General features: G+C 36.0%; 1 protein-coding gene across 1 annotated transcript in view; it reads right to left on the bottom strand.

Annotated features, from left to right (window-relative positions):
* Positions 1-14,987, bottom strand: part of ALG5 (ALG5 dolichyl-phosphate beta-glucosyltransferase) — a 40,011-nt gene that overhangs the window by 15,991 nt on the left and 9,033 nt on the right. Inside the window, exon 6 of the mRNA XM_080799730.1 lies at positions 11,716-11,829. Within this exon, the coding sequence (XP_080655856.1) occupies positions 11,716-11,829 (114 nt within the window). The remainder of the gene's footprint in view (positions 1-11,715; positions 11,830-14,987) is intronic.

Below are 14,987 nucleotides of genomic sequence, written 5' to 3'. Positions count from 1 at the left end.
ATCAAAATAATTTCTCACTGAACTTGATAAACTAATTTTTATAGTTAATATTGTAAAATAAAGAACCAGAAGAGCCAGGAAAATTCTAAGAATGAGGATTTAATATATATTATAAAGCTATAGTAACTAAAACAAAGGTATCAGAATGTGAACAGATAAATCCATGGACCAGAATGGAAAGGCCAGATACACACACACACACACACACACACACACACACACACACACAATATGGATACTTAGAATATGATAAAGATGACATTTTCAATTAGTAGGGAAAAGATGAACTGATAAATGCTGTGGGACATCTAGGTAGCTACTTGGAAACCAAATTAAGCTGAACCTGAGCCTCATACTAAGTAGTAGGATATATTTCAGATACATGAAAGATTTAATTGTAAAGTATCAGGAATAATTTCTTAAATGATCTAAAGGAAAGCATAAGTACACAAAATCTAGAAGAAAAATCAATTTGAGGAACGCCTGGGTGGCTCAATTGGTTAAGCGGCTGCCTTCGGCTCAGGTCATGATCCCAGCGTCCTGGGATTGAGTCCCACATCAGGCACCTTGCTCGGCGGGGAGCCTACTTCTCCCTCTGCCTCTGCCTGCCACCCTGCCTGCCTGTGTGCACTCTCTCTCTCTGACAAATAAATAAAAAATCTTAAAAAAAAAAAAAAAGAAAAGAAAGAAAAAGCAATTTGACAATACATTTTTAAAAAAATATATGGCAAAACAAAAATCCAAGCATATTCAAAATTAAAAGACACATAGGGGTGCATGGGTGGCTCAGTTATAAGCATCTGCCTTCGGCTCAGGTCTTGATCCCAGAGTCCTAGGATCGAGTCCCATGTTGGGTTCCCTGCTCACCCAGAAGTCTGCTTCTCTGCCCCTCCCCTGGCTGGTGCTTTATGTCTCACTCTCTCTGTCTCTCCCTCTCAAATAAATTAAATCTTTAAAAAAATTAAAAGACACATAAATTGGGGGTAAATACTGGTAATTTATATTATAGACAAAAGGATCATTTCCAAAATGCTAAAGTACCCCTATGAATTATTATAAAAGTAGCCTGAGAACTCAGGTGGAAAAGAGGCAAAGGTTATAAATACAGTGTTCATAAAAGAGGAAGTGAAAATAGCTCTTAAACAACTGAAAAGATCCTCAATCACATGTATCCCAAGAGCAATGCAAATAAAACCTATCAGTGTTTACAATATGGTGCCTACACGCCCTACAGACAGGAATATGAAAACTATCAAGACTACAAATATACATATAATCTGATCCAGGAATTCCACAACTAAGAATTCTTCCTTTAAACAAACTTGCATATGTATGAAAGGACTTTCAAGTAGGGTTAATCATTTCAGTGTTGTTTGAAGCAGCAAACCTGCATGTCTATCCAAAGGCATTAGTTATGACACTGTGAAAGAATGAGGAAGGACTTTGCTGTATAAATATGGTTCAATCCCCAGGATACATTGTTAAGTGGAACAAGAGAACAGTGAATAGTGCAACAGTTCACATTTTTATTTATTTTATTTTTTTATTATTATTATTTTTAATATTTTATCTGTTCATTTGACAGACAGAGATCACAAGTAGGTGAAGAGGGGGCAGAGAGAGAGGGGGATGCAGGCTCTCCGCCGAGCAGAGAGCCCGATGCGGGGCCCGATCCCAGGACCCTGGGATCATGACCTGAGCTGAAGGCAGAGGCTTTAACCCACTGAGCCACCCAGGCGCCCCCAGTTCACATTTTTAAATAAAGAAAACATATATACATCTTCCAGATGGATATACAAGAAATTAACACTGGTTACTTCTGAGAGTAACTGAGTGGCTGAGAAATGAAGGGCAGGCCTCCCTTCACTGTATATCTTCTTGTGTCATTTGACTTTTGAACTATTCACCAAAATAAACAAAACTAAAAGTGCATATTGTAGAAAAAAAAAAAGGCAAGCATATAAAATTACCTATAATAAAACTTCGTTATAAAGAGAAAAAGTCATGTATAATCTCACTACCTAAAAGCTGCCATTTATAGTACTTTATTTCCTAGTGTTTTCTCCCCCTCAGCATTTAAAACCATAGCTGAAATTTACCTACATATCAGTTTTTTCATTCAAAATAACCTAAAAATTTCTTATATTCAATTCATTATTTTTCAATTTTTTATTGTAAGTATTTTCAAACAATACACAAAAGCAGAGAGACTAGGAAAATGAAGCCCCCATGTGCCCATAATCTGGCTCAACAATTATCAATACATTTGAAAAAAAAAATGAAAAAAAAATACCAATACATGGCCAATCTTGCTTCCTCTAAAGCCCCTCATTACCATCCCATGCAACAAATTCTAGGCATCCCATTATAAATTGCTGTACATTTCAAACACAATAGTACTATCACAACTAAAACATTAATAATTCTTTAATACCACCAGGTACAGTTTTCCGATTTGTCCACCTATCTCATAAATGTTTTCAGTTTATTTGAATCAAGAGCCAAATAAAATTTATACAAATTAATTGATGTTTCTTTTACCCTTGTGTTCCCCCCACTTTGGTTTAATTTTCTTCTTATACTCTATTTATTGAAGAAACTATACAATTAGTTTGTAGAATTTCCTAGCTGTTGGATTTTGTGAACTGTACTCACACTGCTGACATTTATCATGTTCCTCTCTCTCCTATATTTCCTGTAAACTGGTTGTTAGAAGCTTGATAAAATTCAGGTTTACTTTTCAAGAACTTTAGCCAAATTGCATGTCTGTCTTTCTTTTTTGTGTCAATGGTGAGGGCAATATTATATTTCACCATAATGATTCACCATATTTTCACTGCTTGCCTATGTGTTGACTATTTCTGATTTGCTTTTAGAAAGGTGACCAAAAGAACATCTTTGAATATAAAACTCAATTTTATTTTGTATCTCCTCCTTTGGAAAAAGTCATAGAAGCAGAATACTAAACTGAACATATGAATACTAAACAGAACATTAAATGTTTATGTGCCAAATTATTCTTTAAAAGGCTCTTTATGGGGCGCCTGCGTGGCTCAGTGGGTTAAAGCCTCTGCCTTGGGCTCAGGTCATGATCCCAGGGTCCTGGGATGCATTGGGCTCTCTGCTCAGCAGGGAGCCTGCTTCCTTGTTTCTCTCTGCCTGCCTCTCTGCCTACTTGTGATCTCTGTCTGTCAAATAAATAAATAAATAAAATCTTAAAAAAAAAAGGCTCTTTATATTACCACTAAATGGGTATAATATTGACTACTTCATCAAATCCTTGCCAGTTCTAATTATTCTCATTTTAAATTTGCTAATTCTATAAGGGGAAAATATAACCACATGTGATCTAATTTTCTTTTCTTTATAATAAAAAGGTAAACTTGGGGGAAATTTTAATGGCTATTATATTTTCTTCTGGAAATTATGGTTACATACTTTGCCTACTAGTTAGTAGTAGGAATAATTTCTTCCCTTTTTCTGGCAGAGGTACTTTGCCAGGAAGGGACAGAATGCTTTTCTTTCTTTCTCTCTCTCTCTTTTTTAAAAGATTTTATTTATTTATTTGACAGAGAGACAGCACAAGCAGGCAGAGCAGCAGGCAGTGGGAGAGGGAGAAGCAGGCTCTCTGCTGAGCTGGGAGCCCGACTCAGGGTTCCATACCAAGACCCTGGAATCACGACCCAAGCTGAAGGCAGTGGCTTAACCGGCTGAGCCATCCAGGTGCCCCAGAGAATTCTTTTCTTAAGGAAGAATCATGTAAAAAGTTCAGACCCTATACGGCAAATAAGCTTCAAGGTAAAATCCAAGAGCAACAATGTTACCGAGTATTAGATGGGGGGAAAAAAGGACCCCTTCCTACCTTTCAGAGACTGAGTAGAATTAAAATGTCTTTTAATTAAAAAAATAAAAATAAAAATGCCATTTAATTAATCTAAAAACAAATTAAAACAACAAAGGTTTTCATTTAAAATTTTTTTCTCTCAGTGTAAGTCTCTAAAAGCTTTTAGGAGAAGTTTGTATATCTGCGGTTCTGATGTAAGAACTGAATCCCTGGTATTGACCTCTCCATCATAAGGAATTCATCTAAACAGCTTTTAGAACGGTTAGCTGTTCTTCAGGAAACAACAGACTTGCTTTTAAAACTGCTTGTATTAGAAAATGTATGTAAACATGAAGTCTCTTTTAAGCCTCTTTCAGAGTATTGCTAATTTTTTTGTGGGTGTTGAAAAATGAATACTTCAGTTACTATGACAGGTAGCTTTTAAAAGTGGTAAAAAGTGGTACCATATTGTCTTCTAGAAAGAAATGCTCCATCAGAATCTCTTACCTAGTACTTCTCCATTTAAGTATTTCCTCAGAATTCACTGGAGAGAAAGAACAGACTAGAAGAACTAAATAGTGTTAATTTATATCAACAATTATCAGCAGTAACATTAGAATTAGCTCTGAAAAGCCAAACACAAAGACTATGTTAATAATTAGAGGTAATGGTTATTAAGTGCTGAACATATGCTAAACACTTAACCATAAATTTTTTAAAATTTTAATCATTGCCTCAGGATTATGAACTTATTTATGGCTACTGTCCATTTGTCAGTTATGAGGAAATGAGGTGGGTGGATTAACTTGCCCAAAGTCACATGCAGTCTGAACCTAGGAGCATTTGAACTCCACACCCACAATTAAGAAACATAAGAAGTGGGGGGTGCCTGGGTGGCTCAGTGGGTTAAGCCTCTGCCTTCAGCTCAGGTCATGGTTTCAGGGTCCTGGGATAGAGTCCCGCATCGGGCTCTGCTCAGCAGGGAGCCTGCTTCCCCCTCTCTCTCTGCCTGCCTCTCTGCCTGCTCCTGATCTCTGTCTGTCAAATAAACAAATAAAATCTTAAAAAAAAAAAAAAAATATGAAGTGGAATGGGAACTGGCATAAGTACTCCAAAGGCAAATGTGACTCCAGATGAGGTGGATATACAGAAATAAAGTTGCAACAATTTAGAAATTAGTAAAAGAAAAGTCAGATAGTAAAATTAATCATATTCATCCAAGGTGGGCAGAAATGGAAAACTTAGAATATAAAGTGAAGTACTAAGTTAAGAAAAAGTTTTATTTATTAAAAAACTATGTTTTGATTTTAAAAAAATCCTATCCCTCTTTTTTCTCAAAAGCAGTAATGTTCATTGTTAAAAACAAAAAATAAGGGTGTCTGACGGCTTAATTGGAAAGAGCATGCAACTCTTGGTCTTGGAGTTGTGAATTTGAGCTCCATGTTGGGTGCAGAGGTAACTTAAAAAAAAAATCAATCTGAAGCAAAATAAAACTTTGAAAAGATATCTACACTTCCACTATCCAGAGACAACTGATGTTAATACATTATTTATTAGATAGATAACTAGATAGGGATATAGCTATCTATATAGATATCAGATGTTTAAACCTTATTTTTTCACTTAGTTGTATATACTGAATAGCATTCTATATGATAATGAATTTAACTGTGTAAATGAATATTTAACACTTTAAATCATTTCTAATGTTTCCTTTAAGAAATTATAATATATTAAGTATATTTTAAAAATAAGGAAAAAAAATCCTTGAAAATTTATTTTATACATATTCTTAATTATTTCCTTAAGGTAAACTTCTCAAAGCTGGGTCAAGGGATATGTATTATTGAATCAATGGATGTAAATTATTTAAACATTTTGATTCTTATTTTGAACTTGTTCTATAAAAATATTGTATTAATCTGCACAGACTCACCTGATAAATTTGGCAACTTTATTCTTTTTTTCTTTTTATTTGATGAAAGGTGCCTTATTATTTCCCTGAGTTTTTAATTTATTTGTATTTTTAAAAGATTTATTTATTTATTTGAGAAAGAGAGAGAAAGAGGGTGGACAAGCAGGGGGAGTGGCAGAGGGGGAGGAAAACAATCCTCAAGCAGGGAGCCTGGTGCGAGGCTGGATCCCACGACCCTGAGATCACAACCCCAGCTGAAATTAAGAATCAGATGCTCAGCCGACTGAGCCACCCAGGTGTCCTTCCCTGCCTTTTAAATTAAGAGAATTTTCTCTTGACAATCATGAGGATATTAAATTTATGAAAATCTTTGTGGTCAGCAGAAATTATGGTTAACATTAAGGTTTCAGTCTTCTAGAACAAGGTCGGTAAACTATGGCCTGTGGGCCAAAGCCAGCCTACTGCCTGCTTTTGCATGATCTATGAGCAAAAATGGCTTTTCAAGTGTTCTTAAAAAAAGAGTATTGCAACAGAGACTATATGTGATCTACAAAGCCTAAAATATTTACCCTCTGGCCCTTTAGAGAAAAAGTTTGCTTTCCCTGTTCTTAAGAGATACCCACTTTCAAACCAGGTTTGTTGGCATTATACACGTGCTTTGGTAGGCAGCTCGTCCTTCATTGTGTGATCTGCTGAGACAGACTGTCCTGAAAGTTCCACTGAGCACAGTCTACCTCTTTTTACATTTTCAAGACTATCTTTCTTAATTTTTGTATTCTGCCTTGTTGGATTTTCACAAATATCTCAGCAAAATGCTTGTGTAACTGCTGGGTCTATAAAACAAATGATTTGGAAAGTTAAGGGATTTCTTTTGGATGCTTGGCCATCTGAGAAGGTGACACAAATATACTTGGCTCTTAGACTTGCCCACGGTCCACAAAAAAAGAGGAGAAACAGTAATTGTCACATTCTCGTTTAAGGAAAAACCAAACCATGCATATATATATGAAGTGTTAGTGTTCCCAAACCAAACTTGGCCCAGGACTACTATATTAAAGACAAAGGAACATTTAGGGACATTAGTTAGCAATCACTCCAGACTGAGGGGTATGTGTGTTGGAGGTGGGATGGTTAGTATCTTTTTCCTGTAGTTTTTCTCAATGCAGTTTTACTCCATATCTGTTACCTTTCATCCTTTGTGGACTTCAAAACCTAAAAACTAAGTTTACTGGAACTATGACTAAATGGAAATCCAAGATCCAAGTCACAGCCTGAGGAATTACTCTATGGTTACGGAGTGTATATTTCTTGTCATTTATTTTGCCTGTTTAGGGAGTTTTGATTCTATTTTTATAGTTAAGCCACTAATTTTGCTTAAATTAGTAATTAAAAAATTACTGTAAAACCAAGCATATTTTATTAAAAGAGGTAGCATAACTACTGGTTAAGAAACTGAAAAGCTGGGAGAAAAGCTTTGTACATTAAGTAAAAAGATAACAGATAAAATATTTGGAACCAAACAGAAATCCCTATTTTATTTGTGTGTCATACAAAGCTCTATTTAAATTACATGTTTAGTTTAAAACCTTAAAAGATCTTCTTTGGACAAGAAATTGCAAGTAACTTTTCTAAATACATTAAGGATAATCTGTCCAGCACTATAAGTGGAAATACAAGCACAAAGTAGTAATAAATTTCTTTTTGTTGCAATTAAAAATAATACCAGCTGAGAAAACATTAGAAGCCATTACTCTGGAGAGTCAACACACACACTAACATAGAAGATACTGAAGCTAACTACTGCCAACTAGTGAGTTAGTTATGTAGCCATTATAGGATTTGACTACTTCGGAACCCACGTTCTTGTTTCATTATTTTCAGAACTATTCTAGTCAATTATTAGGTCTTAGGGGAACATATACAAGTCATGCTTATCAAATTTGTGACTTAAATGAATTGAGAACAGAATAGCAATTGTATTAAAGATAGGAAAAAAGTCCTACACCCTGACAAATGCAAATTGAACATGCTAATGTTTAATGCAGTCACACTTCCATTCCTAAATAAAACAAGGCATAACAAACACAATTTGAGGATACGTTTGTGCCAGTTTGAGGATGGGGAGACAAGGTGCAATGGCAATGCATACAGAAGAGTTGGCCCTTGGAGGTAACTATGTAAATGTGGTAACCAGATCCACACTCGCTGAAGCATCTTCAGTGGGTAATAATGATCAGGATGATGACAGAAAGAAACATGCTGTTTTAAAACCTGAAAGAACTACTGACAGCCTAAAATAGAGAAGACCACACAGAAAACAGCTTTCTCTTTAAAGGGCTGTCACAAAGAAGTATAGAACACTAGTCTGTGTCACTTTGAAAAACAGAACCAACCAAAGCGGGTGATTAAAAGGAGGCATATTTGCATTTAATGTAAAGAGGAACTTTGTAACTGAGTTGAGACTAATGGGCTGCTTGGGCATCACTATAACTATGCAAGCAGAGACTGAAAGATCACTTGGTAGCTATAAAAAGTTTCCAATGTTGGATAAATGATTGAATTAGACCAAGGGTTTGTAATGTATAGTCGGTGGCCCAAATCTGGCCTGCTGCTTGGTTTTGTGAATAAACTTTTCTTGGAACACAGGCATGGTCATTCAATTATGTATTATTTAGGTCTGCTTTTGTGCTACCACCAGGTTTGAGTAGTTGCAACAGAGACTACATGGCATTAAAGCCAAAGATATTTACTCTATGGCCCTTTACAGAAAAAGTGTGCCAACAACTGAATTAGATAATTGAGAAGATTCCTTCTAATTCCTCTATGAGTGTTAGCTTCAGAGTGCAAGTCTTCTGAGAGCAATGACTGGCTACTTATAAACTTTATCAGAAGGATGAGTAGACAGGGATCCCAATTCAAAAATAATCATTATTGAGTTGATCCACGTACTTTGAAAGCTTTCCTGTCCTTTTCAGAGTTGTATAAAGGAAACTGGATTCACAGAAGGGCCAGATTTTTCTCATTCACCCTGTAACTTTGGCTACATCATTTAATTTTTCTTTGCGTTACTGTAGAGTGACATAAAGTCACCTGCAAACAATTTGAGACCGTCCGGCCTCCCTCCTACTCATGGCCCCCCCAAGTTGAAGTCATAATGCAGAAGAAACATTTACCAAATCTTTGTGGGTTCTCTGGAAGAAGTAGGAAATCAAACCCAACAACTGTACTAATTGGATATTCTTTTAGCTTATCATGATTCACTAAGAGGCGGAAGAAGAAATACTTTTTTAGTAGTAGCGAACATACAACATATTCAATAATAATTTCATATCATATGGCATAAAGTAGTAACGTGAAATAAAACTTCTTTGATGATGGACACGCTCAAGATCTGTGTTAGCCAATAAGATAGCTACTAGCCACAAGTATATGAAATGTAGCCAGTGAGAACTAGAATTTAAAATTTAGTGAGGAATTATAATGTTATTTAATTAATTTAAATTTAAATAGCCGCATGTGGCAGGTACGTACTCTTTTGAATAGCACAGATAAAAGGGATATTTTCAGAAATAATTTTTATGAATTATATTATTTAATGCATTTAGTATCTTTTATTTTTAATTTTTTTTTAAAGATTTTATTTATTTATTTGACAGAGAGAAATCACAAGTAGGCAGACAGCAGGCAAAGAGAGGGGGAAACAGGCTCCCTGCTGAGCAGAGAGCCCAATGTGGGGCTTGATCCCAGGGCCCTGAGATCATGACCTGAGCCGAAGGCAGAGGCTTTAACCCACTGATCCACCCAGGTGCCCCTTATTTAATATCTTTAAAGAAAAACTACTAGATAGAAAAGGGAAGTCAGTGATGGTGAAAGGAGAAATGCAATACTTGTGAAAAGCCATAAAATTAAATAAACATATTTATTTCTAGGAAGGATATGAGGTTTTTTAACTATTAAATGTTCTGCTTTTGGGGGTTTTACTTTTCTTATTGTTCAGTTTTTGTTATAATGAACAGGGATTATTTTAACAAATATATAATAATAATAATTAATTCTAAATTAGGTCTATTTCATTTATGGATAGTTCTATTTATTGACCTTAGTTTGGCCCTCTATTTGTTTCTTTACTTTTGTAATTTCTCTAATACCATTCTGTTGTTTTGTCATCTCTCCTTCCAATACCTATGTTGCTGAATTCTTATTTTCATTATTTCTCCAGCAAAAATACTTTCATGCAATTTTATCCCTTTTCTTGGATTATATTGGCTTTCATTTGGAGTTTATCTTTCTATTGTATGAAACTTCAGTTCTTTTTCTATAGTAATATGTTGGTGCAGCTGACATTTCTTTCACTTTGTCGTGACTAACAAGGGTAGCTCTTGGACAGTATAAGGGAATTTTCCTTGATAGACAGGTATCCCCTGGTTTTAAAAGCTCATGTCAGGTCACGGGGCTTTTATGAAAGACCAACATTAGTACCTGTTTTTGCTAACTGAAAGAAATATGAAGAGGATTTTCACTTTTACAGAAAAGAAGCAAAAAACACAGACAGTGTTTAACATCTGTTTTGCAGCAAACTGAGCAGCTAGAGGGGCCCCGCCCAGCTCCTTCCCCAGCATCTCAGCATCCAGCCTCCATAGCTTTGAACCTTGTCTGTGAGCATCTCTGCTTTACCCTGATTTATTTTGTGTATCTGTTAGCAAGATGTGTCTTAGGGTGTCAGAAAAGCCCAAGAGAGGTTATTTTTGGGTCTCGGAACATTAAAAAAAAATTGCTGTATAGATTAATGTTAATTGCTTCTTTGCTTTATGCCATTTGGCTTACGAATGAAAATTCTCTACTTCTGGATAGCAGGGGTAACTTGTATTTTTTGTAGCACCTGTTTGTCCCCTCTGAACTAGAGTTTCAAGGCCTGAATATTACATGTATGGGAGGGAGGGAGCACCCCTAAAGCCCAATATAGCTTTGTTGGGTTATTTGGGTTCCTCGGTGTTGTGAGGTTTTTTTTTTTAATGTCCTATACAAGGATACACTCCACTGAGGAACGGATTTAGTCACATGGATCTATGCCCTAAACTTAGCTTGAAGCCCTGAAAAGAGCAAGCCTTAGCAATTTTTCTTGCTTCTGTTGAAATTCTGAGATATTGTGTGATGGTAGGTAGGTGTACTGTTTAATGTTGTCCAATGGTGCTTACTCATTCTCTCAGTCTGATTCTCTCCAGATTGGGATTATTTGGTAAAAAGCTCAGAATTTGGTAAATTCATTTTTTCTAAATGGCCTTTTAAAAGTGGAAATGGCATCAGAATTTTTCTTTCCTCAACTTCCATTTTTTTTTTTTTTTTAAACAAAATGTTGGTACTGGCTTTATTCATAATGACCAAATGCTGGAGACAATGCAAATGTCCTTCAGCAGTTGAATGGATAAACAAACTGTCATACTCCTATGTAACAGAATATCGCTTAGCAATTAAAAGGAAAAATTATTGATAAGATCAGTAATATGGATGGATCTCAAATGTATTATGCTGGGTGAAAGTCAATCTCCACTTTTTGAAATTAGGGCAATGTAGTTGCACACAATCTCTTCTGAGTAGTTGCTCCTTGGGTCTGTTTGTTTCATCAGGAACAAGCATTCTGTGATCCAGTTTTGTTTCACATCTTTACCTGGGAGACTCAGTCTATACTTTTAAATAAAAGGCTTGGCTGAATATGTATAATAAATATTAAAACTTTGGTAGCAGTGATTGAAAATCGAGAGAGATGGCTAATTTATTAAATAAGTAATTATCAAGTAAATCTCAGACCATCAGTAATGTTTATAATAAAATGCATAGCTTTTCTGTGGAGTTGTATATAGGAATTTCACACCAAAAGAAGCACCAATTTTTTAACTTATATGTAAATTCCATTTTAATGTTACTTTAGACTACCTGTTTTCTTGATTGAAGATCATTTAAATTATGTTCTTATACTCACAGGCCAAGGCTGTAGATCATTCAGTCCTTTTTCTAATTTTTCAACATCTGGGAACTTTGTGGCTCCATCTGCATCTGCCATAAGGATTTTTTCTCCTCGAGAACTGAATATACCCTGCATATATAAACATTTTGATTAAAATAAAGTTGCTTAAAATTAAGGTTAAATTCAATGACATATCGGTCTGTTTTGCTTTACTTAAAAGAGCTAATATTGGATAGTCTAATATCTAATATTAGGTGTGGAAATGGCAGGAGGCCAAAGTTCCCTGAAAACATTCCGTGGATGTTTTAGATACATTGGAAGGATAACTTCCAAATGTATCTAATGCTATTTAATGATTTTAAAAACTCTGTGAGATCATACCATTAATACCTTATAAAATATGATAAGAAAATAGATTCGGACAAGTAAAAGATAACCTACATCAATAAAAACAAAAAAGTAAAATAGCTATCATATACATTACATATGTATTGTAAATGTATCTGGTCTACTTCAGGGCAGCATCTGAAGAAAGTATTTACGGGTGGGTTGAACAAATGTAATATATACAAACTTGCTGTGAAACATATCCTAAGATGATAGATCTTTTGTATTCTTTATTATGGAATCTAAAGTGGCTTGTTTTTTTTTTTTTTTAAAGATTTTAATTATTCATTTGAGAGAGAGAAAGAGAGGAGAACACAAGCAGGGGTAGTAGCAGAGGCAGAGCAGAAGCAGATTCCCTGCTGATCAGGGAGCCTGGCATAGGGCTCAATCCCAGGACCCTAAGATCATGACCTGAGCTGAAGGCAGATGCTTAACCAACCTTATTCCAGGTGCCCCTGGAATCTAAATTAGTTTAAATTAATTACTGAATAAAGAAATATGGAGTATCACTAAAATTTAGGAAATGTGGATATATGCAAACACTAGTTTATGTTATTTGAGGGGTCTGAGATTTAGCAAAATTATGCCTCTCAATATTGAATTGATTGGTGTTTTGTGTAAAATATGGCTCTATGGGTGTTTATTTCACATGGAAATAAACTATACATCAACTCTTAACTCATGGTCTACTTGACAATTTATTGTTTGTGATATCACAACAGTTTAAGTAAGAAAAATAAAAATGGAGACAAAATTTTGATCATTTTTCCTACAGGATAAACCCACTAATTAGTTTCTGTAATTTAAAAAAAATCATATCCATTAGGATATAGGTGAAAAAGCGGAATAAAAATGTTTTGTTTAACATCTAGACAAAAAGACAAAAAAAAAAAAAAAACCACCTCTCAAAAAACCAAAGACTTATTTCAAAGATACACATTAAGGGTGAACTGGTGGTAATAATTTAGCATTATAGAAAAATGTCTTTGGCTTTCAATCTTGTTTAAGCCACTTTATTATTTTTACAGGAGATTTTTTTTTTAAGAGATTTTATTTATTTGACAGAGAGACAGTGAGAGAGGTAATACAAGCAGGGGAGGTGAGAGAAACAGGCTTCCTGCTGAGCAGGGAGCCCCCGATGCGATGCGGGGCTTGATTCTAGGACCCTGGTATCATGACCTGAACCGGAAGGCAGACACTTAACAACTAGAGTTGCCCAGGTGCCCCTAAAGGAGGTTCTTTAATGACTGCTACTTCCCACTGTACCAAAGATGGCTTTCACTTCACTGCCAAACTTGTTGAAAAAGCAGTCTGTGTTGGTGCCTCCCATTCTTATTCATTCAATCCCACCCTATCCCCTCTCACTGCTCAGAGGCCTCATCATTATGTGCTTTGTTTCCCCAAGGCTTGGTTTCTGGTTGTCCTTTTTATTTGTACCTCTTTCCTTGCCAACTTAATGGGTTCAACTATCATCTGATGCATGTGAATTACTCACTTACACTCTACCAGGCTATTCTGGATACCACTACTTGGTATCTCAAACTCCATGGCTCAAACTCAATTAAAGATACTGTCTTTTAAACCAGCTCCTCCTCTAGTGTTTCATTCCTTCTATAAATGACATCCTCCTCCTCTGCCACCCAAGGCCGTAGTTAAATTATTCCTTTCCCTGATTACATGATAAAATTTTACCTCATTTTTAACACCCCCCCCCAACATTTGTCCTCTCCTCTTCTGCTGCTATGTCACCATCATGATCCAAATAATGATTCTTTGTACCTCACTTACACTGCTGTGCTGGCTGCTGTCACTCTGTCAAAGGTGACAGTCTTAAAGTCCCTAATCCAAAAGTTCAGGATCTGAACCCATCTACCTCTCTGACCTTATCTGTATAAAGCCAACCCACATGTACCACTAGCAGCTCCTTATTGTGACACTTTCTTTCATACCTTTGGTCACGTTCCTCCTCTGCAAGCTCCCTGCACCACCTTCTGCCTGGATAACTCCTAGTCCTCCTTAAAGATTCCATACAGAATTGACCTTGTATGGGAAGTCTTTGCTGTTGCTCCTCCCAGATGGAAGGTGGTGCCAACATTTTGTATATATTTCTACTACAGTGTTTATACTACTAAACTATGATATCTTTAAGAATAGGATAGTTGTCTTTTTTTTTTTTTATTTTAGAGAGTGAGAGAGAGAACATGCACACTCAAGTGGGGATAGGGTCAGAGAGAGTGGTAATCTTCAAGCAGACTCCCCAATGTGTGCAGAGCTCCCATGCAGGGCTTGACATGGGTCTCAATCCCAGACCCATGAGATCACAACCTGAGCCAAAATCAAGAGTCGAACACTCAACCGACTGAGCCACCTAGGTGCCTCTGGTTGTCCTTCGTCTCAGTATCTCTACTAAAGCAGTAGACATGTAGTAGGCACTCCAATGTTGGCTGAATAAATAAGTGAATGGATAGATTTAAAGGCCACCATGATATTGCATCCCCCTACTTTCTTTTTCTCCTTTTCACATATCCCATGACCCAGTCAGAGCAAACTCACTGCTCCCAGTATACATTCTAAGAGTCCGGACTTCTGTCTTTTCTTACTTTGCTGACTGGCATGCTCTTCTCTCAACTCTTCCCACACACTATCAGAGAGGTTAGGTTAAGAGCATGGACTTTGGGGTACTAACCTAATCTGAACCTTTATTCTACCTATTAATAACTATGTGACCCTGAGTAAGTTACTTTACTTACTTATGCATCGCATCCCACATCTCCATAATTGAAATAATAGGACCTAACTCATGAGACAACATGAGGGGGATTAAATGTGATAATTACGCTAAAGTGGTTAATTTACTCAAAATAACCAATCAAGTGAAATAACCAAGTGGAATCCAGTGT

This window comes from Martes martes (assembly GCF_963455335.1).
Source record: "Martes martes genome assembly, chromosome: 3".
NCBI lineage: Eukaryota > Metazoa > Chordata > Mammalia > Carnivora > Mustelidae > Martes > Martes martes.
Note: the sequence above shows the minus strand (reverse complement) of the source record. Positions and strands in the feature narration are given on the sequence as shown.